General features: G+C 36.6%; 1 protein-coding gene across 1 annotated transcript in view; it reads left to right on the plus strand.

Moving 5' to 3' along the window:
• The window catches only part of ENTHD1 (ENTH domain containing 1), a 148635-nt gene that overhangs the window by 120074 nt on the left and 14821 nt on the right, over nucleotides 1-13740 (plus strand). The window contains exon 6 of the mRNA XM_005567206.4: nucleotides 1820-2209. Within this exon, the coding sequence (XP_005567263.1) occupies nucleotides 1820-2209 (390 nt within the window). The remainder of the gene's footprint in view (nucleotides 1-1819; nucleotides 2210-13740) is intronic.

Genomic DNA, 13740 nt, shown 5'->3' on the forward strand with positions numbered 1-13740 from the left:
TCACAATGTTGCCCAGGCTGATCTCGAACTCCTGGTCTCAAGTGATTTTCCCACCTCAGCCTCCCAGTAGCTGGGACTACAGGCACTGCGCTTGGCTTATATTAGTATTTTTAACAGACTTTCAATCATCTAAATATATTTCAGTCATATGCAAATTAGGAATATTTTAGGAGAGGTTCTTTTCATCTACCTATTTCCTTTCATCATTATTAAGCAGTTAAACTATATTCAGTTTAGAAAAATGAAGGCGTTACTTTTCTTTCATCTTTGTGCTTCAGTTTCCCTTGTACCCAGTGAGCATTCATTGAACCTGTCCTCTGGGAATGGCACTGTTAGGTGCTGGGACACAAAGATGACTCCTTGTAAGGTCTCCTCAAGGAGACTTTTGTCAGGTAGGGGACAAGACTTGTAATAAATGAGATATGAACTGTTATAATTACTCACAGAGCTTCAAACAGGACATGTGAAGATAGGCAATAATAGGATAGGGTGAGGAAAGAAGAGGGTCAGGGCAAGCTTTAAAGAGAAAGTGATACTTGAATTGAATTTTAAAAGATGAGAGGATGGAGGAAAAATGGAATTTCTGGTGAAGATAGCAATATAAATTTCTTGAACTGTCTAATTCTGTGGTACATACCAGCAGCTTTTTTGCTAAGGCTAACCTCCAACTGCAGATGAAAATGAAAAGGAAGGTTTTTAGAGACAAAGGAAAGTTTCTTTTCTTTAATAACGCAGAGCCCAAAAGTGATGAGGATAGCATATAAATGTGCATTCTGAAGTATTTTATGACATACATCGTGATGTATAATCACTCGATAGTGAATCACACAATTTCTGTGTCCCTTTTGGGAGCTTCAGAAGATAACCTCTTCCTTTGGCCCTCTTCTATCTCATTACGCTTCTCATTTCATGAACACAACCTCATAAAAATAATGGTCTTTCTTTTCATATCCCCGTTCAGATGGAGCTGTTGCAGAGCAAGCCCTGGCGCTGAGAGTGTTCCTAGCAATTTGCATCTAGAAACTTGGACCAGGTCTATGACGCATTGATTCAATAGACATTCCTAGATCAGGCCCACCTGAAGTTTCAGTTTCTTAGAATTCCTTCGTTGTCTCCTATTTGTAATAAATATTGTCTGTTATATTCTAGGGACTATTCTAGGTACTTCGGTGATATTAACCACTAGAATGGACAAAGATCTCCAACCCAGTGGAAGTTACATTTTACTAATTGTCAGAACATCTCTGAAAGATTGTTTCCTTTCTTCCATATAGACAAAGCATTTATTAAAGCTTTGTCTTAAGCTTCTACCTAAAGCATTGAGTTTCTTTAATGTGCCTTGTATATAGAAACTGTGTGGAAGAATACATTCTTCATTTTGGGGGAGAAAGCTCTTTTTTTTTTTTTGGTAGCTGAGGGTTCTGTAAGGATAGACCAGTATGATGTGGCATATTTTCCCTAGTTTATCTTGTAAAAAAGATGAAAGTTGGAAAGTACTAAAAATATGGTGGTTTCAGCGACAGATAAGTGGGTGAAGGGAGAAATATTTAAAGACAAGTTATTTGAAGCTTTCCTTGCTTTGTGCTTCACTGAGGAGAGAGGGAGAAGGCAGCTACCAAAATGACTAAGGCGTCAATTATAGCTTGGGTGTACTTTAAATAGGCAGAATATAGAAGCATAGTAAGAAAGCAGAAGGGCTAAATAGGAAAGAATTCTGTTATGACATTAAGAAATCCTATTTATTAAAATTGCAACAGATTTGAAATAGAGTATTTTCAGTTTTATTTTTTGATTATAGTTCTTATTTGTTATTTTATAGATGCTGTGCCTACTGTCTCAGAAAATAGTCCATCTGGGCAGACAGATGTGAGTTTGGACAAGAGATCAGATGGTACCCTTACAAATACTGTAACAGAAAACCTCTTGGAAACACCTTTAGAAAAGCAATCAGCTGCAGAAGGTCTTAAAACATTGACAATTTTACCAGCATGTTGGTCGTCAAGTAAAGAGGAGTTTATCAGCCCCAACTTAAGGATATCAAAGTCAGATTCTACTTTCCATAACCAGGCCTCTGTAGAAACACTCTATCTCTCTCCCTCATTCAAAATATTTGACCCAGCAAAGGAGACTGTAATCAACAAGGCCTGCCAGAAACCACCACAATCCAGCATTCAGATGGATGATAAAATCCTCAAGACAACCACATGGGGTGAGTCCACCAAAAACAAAAACAAAACAAAAAACCTCTTTTGAAGCATTATTTTACTTTTCTCTGCTTTCTGTCTCCTTTTTTGGTTCCCTCCTTTCAGTCTTCATCAGTGATACTAAAATGTACATACCATATACATACTTTTTAGTTGGGAAAGTACCCCTTTTATTAAAGGGCCAATAGATAATTCATCACTGTGGGTTCTGAGTCCTTCGTTGAATATATTACCATAAGTTCTGAGCAATTTTGGTACAGACTAAATTAGAAGGAACTAGCATGAAGTAAGTGCTTTCTGTTAGACATGTAGGTTACTTATTAAGAGATTATAGGAAAAAGAATTGTTTATTATGTATATTGGTATATACACACACCCCCACATACACACGGATGTATGTGTGCCCTTTTAAAAAGGGCTGTGTACTGATTGCACAAAAGGGACGGGGGATCTTGTCCTTTTTATAGTATATATTATATATTTTTATATTATAAAGATATAAAAAACATTAAGAAGATTGCAATATTGTTTAGACTGGGTAATAAAGGATAAAGCCAGTTGAGATTTCAGGTTATTGGCTGTCAGTTACTACATCCTCCATTAAATAATTATGCTTTCTACTTTAAAGTTTATTAGTAAAATAATAATTTTTTGTTTATGAATTTTTCAAAGACTAAGTAGTAGTTTTATTGGTTCTTACATATAATAGTGCTAACCAACTCATATAAATATAAATTAAAATTTATTTATTTTTATTAGGGACAGCATCTTATTCTGTTGCAATCAATGCAATCATGGCTCACTGAAGCTTCAAACTCCTGGGCTCAAGCAATCCTTCTGCCCCTCAGCCTTCCAAGTAGCTAGGACTACAGGTGCATGCCACCACACCTGACTAATTTTATTTTTGTGTGAGTGGAGGTGGGGGTCTTGCTATTTTGCCCAGGTTGGTCTTGAACTCCTGGCCTCAAGTGATCCTCCTGCCTCAGCCTCCCAAAGCTCTGGCGTCACAGGCATGATCCACTGTGTCTGGCCAATACAAAGATTTTAATGCGAATCTTTTAAACAGACTCAAACCCAGATCAAAAGTACATATAAATGTAAACAATGGAAGCCACCATGTTGAAGTTAAATAAATTTATATTGGTATTAGTAAGGTCAATGAGTAATAAAAGATTTTCCTTGATGCTCTTTCGAGAATTTTTTGATATTGAATAGCCTAAAGGTAGTAAAACTGATTCTCAGTTTTGTCAACCAATTAACTTTTCTTCTGAGACTGCTGATGTGGAAACCAGTTAGTACTGGTTATGATGGCTCTGATGGCTTATGTGCCTGGCTGTCCCTGGGAAGTGGATACGTTTGGTTCATTTATTTCATGAATACCACAAGAAGATCATTGAAAATACTTTTTGGTTGTTTTGAGTGTACCAAGTACACTTAAAATTTAGCAAGAAGTTCCTCTAAAACTGGTTAACAAGGAGAATTTTTTTGTCTGCTTATAATAGATAGTATTGGTCTAATTCTACTACCAAAAATACTTATTAAATCTAGGAAATTATTAAAAGTTGGTTTGAAGTCATCATCAAACAACCAAGTAGAAAATACATAATAGGTTAAGACGCCGGGGGAAGGAAATTATGAGTCCCTCATTCACCTTAGTTTCCCCACCTTGAGTCATTTGCCAGTTCTCAGAGCGAGATAATAGAAGCTGAAGAAAAATCAGAGGCGTAGGCTTTCCACAGTCTCACTGAGCTTGGGAGACATGGTAGGAGTTTGGGCTTTCAAGGTGTCAGGGACTTGAAGGGCCCATATTCCAGAGGGAGGGAATCACAGAGAAGAAATCCTAAAAATCTTTCTGTCATTTCTTACTGAAACATTTGCCTACTGCTAAGCTGCCTGCATTCAGGATGAGATGCCAAGAAACTAAATGGGAAGCGGCTTCTAAGAGGCCAGTGAACTATGCAGAGATTCTGATGATCTTGTGATACAAGGAAACAAATGTCAGAGTTCAGGATACAGCAAATGGTAGGAGTCATGGGAAACACTCCAGGCTTTCCACTGGGACCCCGATAGGCTACACCCTAGAGTATGAGGATGAACGAGAAGTTGAGTAGCCCTCACAAATACTATTAATAAAACCTATTTCACCTAGAGTAAAGTGATTGACTTGTATTCCATCTGCCTTCCAGAAGACAATTCAATCCTTTCTTGAGAGCTCTTAAAATTTTTCATTAAAAATTTTGGCTTTCAACCCAAAGTTACCAAGCATACTAGGAAATGAAAAACCGGCCAGAAATATAGGAGAAAAGTAGACAACAGAAACAGATCCACAGTAATCTAGATTCTGAATGTATAAGATAGGTACTTTAAAATTATGATTAATATTAATATGAACAAGAAGACAGGAAAGATGAAGAATTTCATCAGAATACTAGTATCTATTTTAAAAATCAAATGGACTGGATACAGTGACTCATGCCTCTAATCCCAGCACTTTGGAAGGCTAAGGCAGGGAGATTGCTTTGAGGCTAGGAGTTCAAGATAAGCCTGGGCAACATAGAGAGACCCCATCTCTACAAAAAATATATATATATTAGTCAGATGTGGTGGCATGTGCCTGTAGTCCTAGCTACCCTGGAGGCTGAGGCAGGAGGATCACTTGAGCCCAGGAGGTTAAGGCTGCAGTGAGCCATTATCATGCCACTGCACTTTAGCCTGGGTGACAGAATGAGATCCTGCATCAAAAAAAAAAAAAAAAAAAAAAAAACAAATGAAAATTGTAGAACTGAAAAATACAGTAGCTGAAATTAAGATTCTGAGGGTATTCTTCAGTCCTCATAGCCTGGAGTGTCAGAAGAGAGTTCAGTTCTGGTAGGGAAGCTGGAAAGTTATGAATGAAAACCTAAAAGAGAAGGAGACTCAGAAGGGGCAAACCTCATTATTTGTGTATAAACTCTTCCCAGATTCTTGATTGACCACTAAACTATACATATAGGGGGACCCCAGTGAGTCTGACCAGAAAAGAAAAATCCTACTGGAAGCCAAAAGAACTGAGATGAGACTTCAGCTTCTGCTTACTGGAGGGCTGACAGTCTGAAGAGGCCAGGCAAGTTATCTTCCAACCAGAACAAAAATCAGTGCTCTTTAGAGGAGTATCACAAAATCCAGATACTTTGCAATGTATCATCCAGATGTCCAGTGTAAAATTTTAAAAATCACTAGGCATTTGAAGAAATCGGAAAGTATGAGTCATAATGAAGATATTAAGAGTCAGTAGAAACTGACCCTTAGATGACCCAGGTGTTGCAATTAGCAGACAAATTCTAAAAGCAGCTATTATAAATCCATTTAAGAACTTAAAGTACTCACAATGAATGAATAGAAAGGGGCATCTCAGCAGGCAAATAACTGTAAAAAGGAATTAAATGAAAGTTCTGGAGCTGAAAGATAAATACTTGAAATGAAAATTTTACTGGAAGGGCTTAGCAGAAGATTAAAAATGAAAGAAAGAGCAAATGAATTTGAAAATAGATCAATAGAAATAATCTGATCTGAAAAATGGAAAGAAAAAGATTAAAGAAAAAGAAACAGAGAGACTCAGTCTTGTGAAACAGTGTCAAGCAGTCTGACATTGATGTAATTGGAGTTCCAAAAGGTGAGGAAAAGACATAGGGTCAGAAAAAATTATTTAAAGAGATAATGCTCAAACCTCTCCAAATGTGTGAAAGAAATAAACTTTCAGATCCAAAATGCTCAATGAATTTCAAACAGAATTAAAGAAAAATACCACTATGTCTAGACACATTATAGTTGGACAGCTGGATTCCAGAGATAAAATCTTGAAAGCAGGAAGAAAAATTATCATATTACATGCAGAGGACCAAGAATATGAATGACACCTGATTTTTCATCATAAGCAGTGTATACCAGGAGACAATGAAAAGTTATCTTGTAAGTGTTAAATGACAAAAGCTATTAACCCAGAATTCTATATCTAGCAGAACCAAAAAAAATGAAAATGAAAACAGGACTTGATTCAAGTGAATAAAAACTGATCATCAGAAACACTTGATTCAAGTGAATAAAAACTGATCATCAGAAACACTGAAGAAATATTTTCAGCCTAATGAGAAATTATGCTAGTTACCTGAATCTACAGAAAAGAATAATGAGCACTGGAAATGATAAATATGTGCATAAATATAAAATACTATGCATGCTTTTTCTTCTAATTAAAAAGTACATGTAACTCAAGCAAAACTTATAATACTGTATTTTGGGGTTTAAAACATATGTAGATATATATTGCAACATAGCACCAAGAATGAAAAGTTCATGGAATTATACCATTGAAAGATTTCTATATTTTATATGAAATAGTACAATATTAACTATGAATAACTCATAAGTTAAGCATGCATATTTACACTTGTAAAAAGGAAAGTGGTATAGCCAAAGTCCTATTGAGGAATTAATATGGAATAGTAAAAATATATTCGAGCAACACAAAAGAAGAAAGGAGGGACAAAAACAGACAAATAGAAGGCAGAGAGCAAAATAGAAGACCTAAATCCAAGCATTTCAATAATTACATTAAATAGAAGTGGAATAAACTTTCCAATTAAAAGGAAGAGACTTTAGATTGGATAGAAAAGCAAGACTCAACTATATGCCATCTATGAGGGAAGTGCTTTAAATACAAAGACATAAATTGATTGAAAGTAAAACAAATAAAAATATGTACTATGCAAGCAGCATAATAAAGTGGGAATGGCTATATTAATACCAGACAAAATTGACTTCAACCAAGGATTATTACTAAATAAGGACATTTCATATTGATATATAGGCCAATACATTAGGGATATATAGCAACTAAAAGTGCATATGCACATAGGCTCAAAATAAAGGGATGGAGGAAGATCTACAAAGTAAATGGAAAACAAAAAAAGACAGGGGTTGCAACCCTAGTCTCTGATAAAACAGACTTTAAACCAACAAAGATCAAAAGAGACCAGGTGATTACATAATGGTAAAGGGATCAATTCAACAACAAAAGCTAACTATCCTAAATATATATGCATTCAACACTGGAACACCCAGATTCATAAAGCAAGTCCTTAGAGACTTACAAAGAGACTTAGACTCCCACACAATAATAATGGGAGACTTTAACACCCCACTGTCAACATTAGACAGATCAACGAGACAGAAAGTTAACAAGGATGTCCAGGAATTGAACTCAGCTCTGCACCAAGCGGACCTAGTAGACATCTACAGAATTCTCCACCCCAAATCAACAGAATATACATTTTTCTCAGCACCACATTGCACTTATCCCAAAATTGACCACATAGTTGGAAGTAAAGCACTCCTCAGCAAATGTAAAAGAACAGAAATTATAACAAACTGTCTCTCAGACCACAGTGCAATCAAACTAGAACTCAGGATTAAGAAACTCAAAACCACTCAACTACATGGAAACTGAACAACCTGCTCCTGAATGACTACTGGGTACATAACGAAATGAAGGCAGAAATAAAAATGTTCTTTGAAACCAATGAGAACAAAGATACAACATAGAATCTCTGGGACACATTTAAAGCAGTGTGTAGAGGGAAATTTATAGCACTACATGCCTACAAGAGAAAGCAGGAAAGATCTAAAATTGACACGCTAACATCACAATTAAAAGAACTAGAGAAGCAAGAGCAAACACATTCAAAAGCTAGCAGAAGGCAAGAAATAACTAAGATCAGAGCAGAACTGAAGGAGATAGAGACGCAAAAAAAAAACCCTTCAAAAAAATCAGTGAATCCAAGAGCTGGTTTTTTTAAAAGATCAACAAAATTGATAGACCACTAGCAAGACTAATCAAGAAGAAAAGAGAGAAGAATCAAATAGATGCAATAAAAAATAATAAAGGGGATATCACCACTGACCCCACAGAAATACAAACTACCATCAAAGAATACTATAAACACCTCTACACAAATAAACTAGAAAACCTAGAAGAAATGGATAAATTCCTGGACACATACACTCTCCCAAAACTAACCCATGAATAGACCAATAACAGGCTCTGAAATTGAGGCAATAATTAATAGCCTACCAACCCACAAAAGTCCAGGACCAGACGGATTCACAGCCAAATTCTACCAGAGGTACAAGGAGGAGCTGGTACCATTCCTTCTGAAACCATTCCAATCAATAGAAAAAGAGGGAATCCTCCCTAACTCATTTTATGAGGCCAACATCCTCCTAATACCAAAGCCTGGCAGAGACACAACAAAAAAAGAGAATTTTAGATCAATATCCCTGATGAACATCGATGCAAAAATCCTCAATAAAGTACTGGCAAACCGAATCCAGCAGCACATCAAAAAGCTTATCTACCATGATCAAGTGGGCTTCATCCCTGGGACGCAAGGCTGGTTCGACATATGCAAATCAATAAACATAATCCAGCATATAAACAGAACCAAAGACAAAAACCACATGATTATCTCAATAGATGCAGAAAAGGCCTTTGACAAAATTCAACAGCCCTTCATGCTAAAAACTCTCAATAAATTCGGTATTGATGGAACATATCTCAAAATGATAAGAGCTATTTATGACAAACCCACAGCCAATATCATACTGAATGGGCAAAAACTGGAAGCACTCCCTTTGAAAACTGGCACAAGACAGGGATGCCCTCTCTCAACACTCCTATTCAACATAGTGTCGGAAGTTCTGGCCAGGGCAATCAGGCAGGAGAAAGAAATAAAGGGTATTCAATTAGGAAAAGAGGAAGTCAAATCGTCCCTGTTTGCAGATGACATGAGTGTATGTTTAGAAAACCCCATCGTCTCAGTCCAAAATCTCCTTAAGCTGATAAGCAACTTCAGCAAAGTCTCAGGATACAAAATCAATGTGCAAAAATCACAAACATTCTTATATACCAATAACAGACAGAGAGCCAAATCATGAGTGAACGCCCATTCACAATTGCTTCAAAGAGAATAAAATACCTAGGAATCTAATTTACAACGGATGTGAAGGACCTCTTCAAGGAGAACTACAAACCACTGCTCAGTGAAATAAAAGAGGACACAAACAAATGGAAGAACATTCCATGCTCATGGATAAGAAGAATCAATATCGTGAAAATGGCCATACTGCCCAAGGTAATTTATAGATCCAATGCCATCCCCATTAAGCTACCAATGACTTGCTTCACGGAATTGGAAAAAAACTACTTTAAAGTTCATATGGAAGCAAAAAAGAGCCCACATTGCCAAGACAATCCTAAGTCAAAAGAACAAAGCTGGAGACATCATGCTACCTGACTTCAAACTATACTACAAGGCTACAGTAACCAAAATAGCATGGTACTGGTACCAAAACAGAGATATAGACCAATGGAACAGAACAGAGCCTTCAGAAATAATACCACACATCCACAACCATCTGAACTTTGACAAACCTGACAAAAACAAGAAATGGGGAAAGGATTCCCTATTTAATAAATGGTGCTGGGAAAACTGGCTAGCCATATGTAGAAAGTTGAAACTGGATCCTTTCCTTACACCTTATACAAAAATTAATTCAAGATGGATGAGAGACTTAAATATTAGACCTAAAACCATAAAAACCCTAGAAGAAAACCTAGGCAAAACCATTCAGGACATAGGCGTGGGCAAAAGACTTCATATCTAAAACACCAGAAGCAATGGCAACAAAAGTCATAATTGACAAATGGGATCTAATTAAACTAAAGAGCTTCTGCACAGCAAAAGAAGCTACCATCAGAGTGAACAGGCAACCTACAGAATGGGAGAAAATTTTTGCAATCTACTCATCTGACAAAGGGCTAATATCCAGAACCTACAAAGAACTCAAACAAATTTACAAGAAAAAAACAAACAACCCCATGAAAAAGTGGGCGAAGGATATGAACAGACACTTCTCAAAAGAAGACATTTATGCAGCCAAGAGACACATGAAAAAATGCTCATCATCACTCACCATCAGAGAAATGCAAATCAAAACCACAATGAGATACTATCTCACACCAGTTAAATGGCGATCATTAAAAAGTCAGGAAACAATAGGTGCTGAAGAGGATGTGGAGAAATGGGAACACTTTTACACTGTTGGTGGGACTGTAAACTAGTTCAACCATTGTAGAAGACAGTGTGGTGATTCCTCAAGGATCTAGAACTAGAAATACCATTTGACCCAGCCATCCCATTACTGGGTATATACCCAAAGGATTATAAATCATGCTGCTATAAAGACACATGCACACATATGTTTATTGCGGCACTATTCACAATAGCAAAGACTTGGAACCAACCCAAATGTCCATCAGTGACAGACTGGATTAAGAAAATGTGGCACATATACACCATGGAATACTATGCAACCATAAAAAAGGATGAGTTCATGTCCTTTGTAGGGACATGAATGCAGCTGGAAATCATCATTCTCAGCAAACTATCGCAAGAACAGAAAACCAAACACAGCATGTTCTCACTCATAGGTGGGAATTGAACGAGAACACTTGGACACAGGAAGGGGAACATCACACACCGGGGCCTGTCGTGGGGTGCGGGAAAGGGGGAGGGATAGCATTAGGAGATATACCTAATGTAAATGACTAGTTAATGGGTGCAGCACACCAATATGGCACAGGGAGAAATTACACAAATCCGCAGTTTTAATTTGAGATTTTATTATTCTCAGCAATTGATAGAACTAGGCATAAAAATCCATAAGTATGTAGAAAGTATGAATAACTATTCAAAAACCTTAACTTACTTGAAATCTCTAAATCACGACATCCAACCACTGCAGAATACATTATTTTTCTTTTTTTTAACATTCTTTTTCAAGTGTAAAAGGAACATTCACCAAGAAAGAACACGTACTGCATCATTAAAAACACAAAGTATTTTGAAATAAAGTGTGGTATGAAAACAAAAAGTAACAATAAATTTCAAAAGACTGAAATCTTAAAAAGTATGGTCTCTGGCCATAGTAGAATTAAATTAGAAATTGATAACAATGAAATACATAAAAGAACCCCAAATATTTGGAAATTTAGCAATATGCTTCTAAATAATCTATGAGTCAAAGAAGAAATCTGAAGAGAAATGAGAAAATATTTCAAACAATGATAATGAAAATCAAAAAAATGTGAGATGCATCAAAACTAGTAGGAAATTGCTAGAGGGAAAATTATAGCTTGAAGTGCTTATATAAGAAAGGAAGAATGCCTTAAAAATCAGTGTTAGAAGGTTCTAACTTAAGATGCTCGGAAAAAAGGAACAAATTAAGCCTAAAGTCAGTAAAAGGAAGTAAACAACAAATATAGGAATAAATGAAATAAAAACAGATTAAAGGTGATGCTTTAAAAAGGTTAAAATTTATAAACCCCTATTAAGACTGATTAAAAAAAGATAATTACAAATTACCAATTCTAAGAATTAAAGATAGTATATAACTAAAAAACCTATAGATACCAAAAGATTATGAGAGAGTATTATGAACAATGTTATGGCAATAGATTTGATGCCTTAGTTGAAATGGATAAGACAGCTGGCTAAAACTGACCTGAGAAGACCTTTGTGTTTGTCAAATAAGCTGGGGAAAAAAGATGTATAGATACAGACACACACACACACACACACACACATTATCAAAAACACATCACAGAGCAAACCTCAGTTCCCTATAGTCTTACTAGTGAATTCTAAGAAAGAAGTAATGATAATCATATGCCAATTTTTTCAGAAAGTAGAAGAGGAAGGACTACCCAACTCATTTTATGAAGCTAGCATAATCTAATGCCAAAATCTGACAAAGATATTACAAGAAAAATAAATTATAGACCAATATTCCTCAAAAATTTACACAAATATAGAAATCCTTAATCCTTAATAAAATATTAGCAAATCAAATCCAGCAACATAGAAAAAGAATAACACATCATGACCAAGTGGAATTTTTCCTAGAATTATAAGGTTGGTTTGACATTTGAAAATATGTAACTGTAAACTACCATATTAACAGAATAAGATGGAAATGACAAAATTATCTTGATTCACATAGAAAAGCATTTGGCAAAATTAGACACTCATTTACAATCTTTAAAGAATTTAAGCAAACTATGAATAAGAGGGAACTTCCCTCAAGCTGATAAAGGGTATATATTTTTAAAGGGTATATATTTTTAAAGGGTAGACATTTTAGGCCAGATGTGGTGGCTCACACCTGTAATCCCAGCACTTTGGGAAGCCAAGGCAGGAGGATCAGTTGAGGCCAGGAGTTTAAGATCAGACTGGTCAACATAGCAAGACCCTGTCTCCACAAAAAATTTAAAACATTAGCCAGACATGGTGGCATGCACATGTAATCTCAGCTTTTCAGGAGGCTGAGGTAGGAAGGTCACTAGAGCCCAAGAGTTTGAGACTGCAGCGAGCTATGATTGCCCCACTGCACCCCAGCCTGGGCAACAGAGCAAAACCCCCATCTCCAAAATAAATAATAAATAAATGTTTTTTAAAAAGCCCTAATATGTACTGCTGACATAATTAATGATGAAAGACTGAATGCTTTACCACTCAATCAGCAACAAAGAAAGGATGGCTGCTGCCACTGCTTTTATTCAACATTGTATTAGAGGTCCTAGGCAGTGCAGTTAGGCCAGAAAAAGAGATAAAAGGAATAGGTATTGGAAAGGAAGAAATTAAATGTTTTTATTCGAAGATGATATAATTATCTGTGTGGAAGATCTCAAAGAGTTTATCAAACAGGCTACTAGACCTACTAGGCGAGTTTAGCAAGATTTCAGGATACAAAGTTAGCATAAAAAAATGTATTGTCCCAACCTGGATAACTGTATTAGTCTGTTTTCACACTGCTATAAATAACCAAGACTAGGTAGTTTATAAAGGAAAGAAGTTTAGTTGACTCACAGTTCCTCATGGCTGGGGAGGCCTCAGGAAACTTAGAATCACGGTGGAAGGAGAAGCAGGCACCTTTTTCACAAGGTGGTAGGAGAGAGATATGAAGGAGGAACTGCCAAACACTTATGAAACCATCAGATCTCGTGAGAATTCACTCACTGTCATGAGAACAGCAGGGGAAACCACCCCATGACCCAATCACCTCCCTCCCTTGACGCGTGGGTATTACAATTCAAGATGAGATTTGGGTGGGGACACAGAGTCAAACCATATCATCAGCATAGGGAGACCCTGTCCCTATTTTTAAAATTTTTAATTTTTTTTTTGAGATGGAGTTTCGCTTTGTCATCCAAGCTGGAGTGCAGTGGGGTGATCTTGGCTCACTGCAACCTCTACCTCCTGGGTTCAAATGATTCTCCTGCCTCAGCCTCCTGAGTAGCTGGGATTACAGGCGCACGCCACCATGCCCAGCTAATTTTTGTATTTTTAGTAGAGATGGGGTTTTGCCATGTTGACCAGGCTGGTCTTGAACTCCTGACCTCAAGTGATCCACCCGCCTCAGCCTCCCGAAGTGTTGAGAT

Source organism: Macaca fascicularis, chromosome 10 (assembly GCF_037993035.2).
Source record: "Macaca fascicularis isolate 582-1 chromosome 10, T2T-MFA8v1.1".
In the NCBI taxonomy this organism is placed as follows: Eukaryota; Metazoa; Chordata; class Mammalia; order Primates; family Cercopithecidae; genus Macaca; species Macaca fascicularis.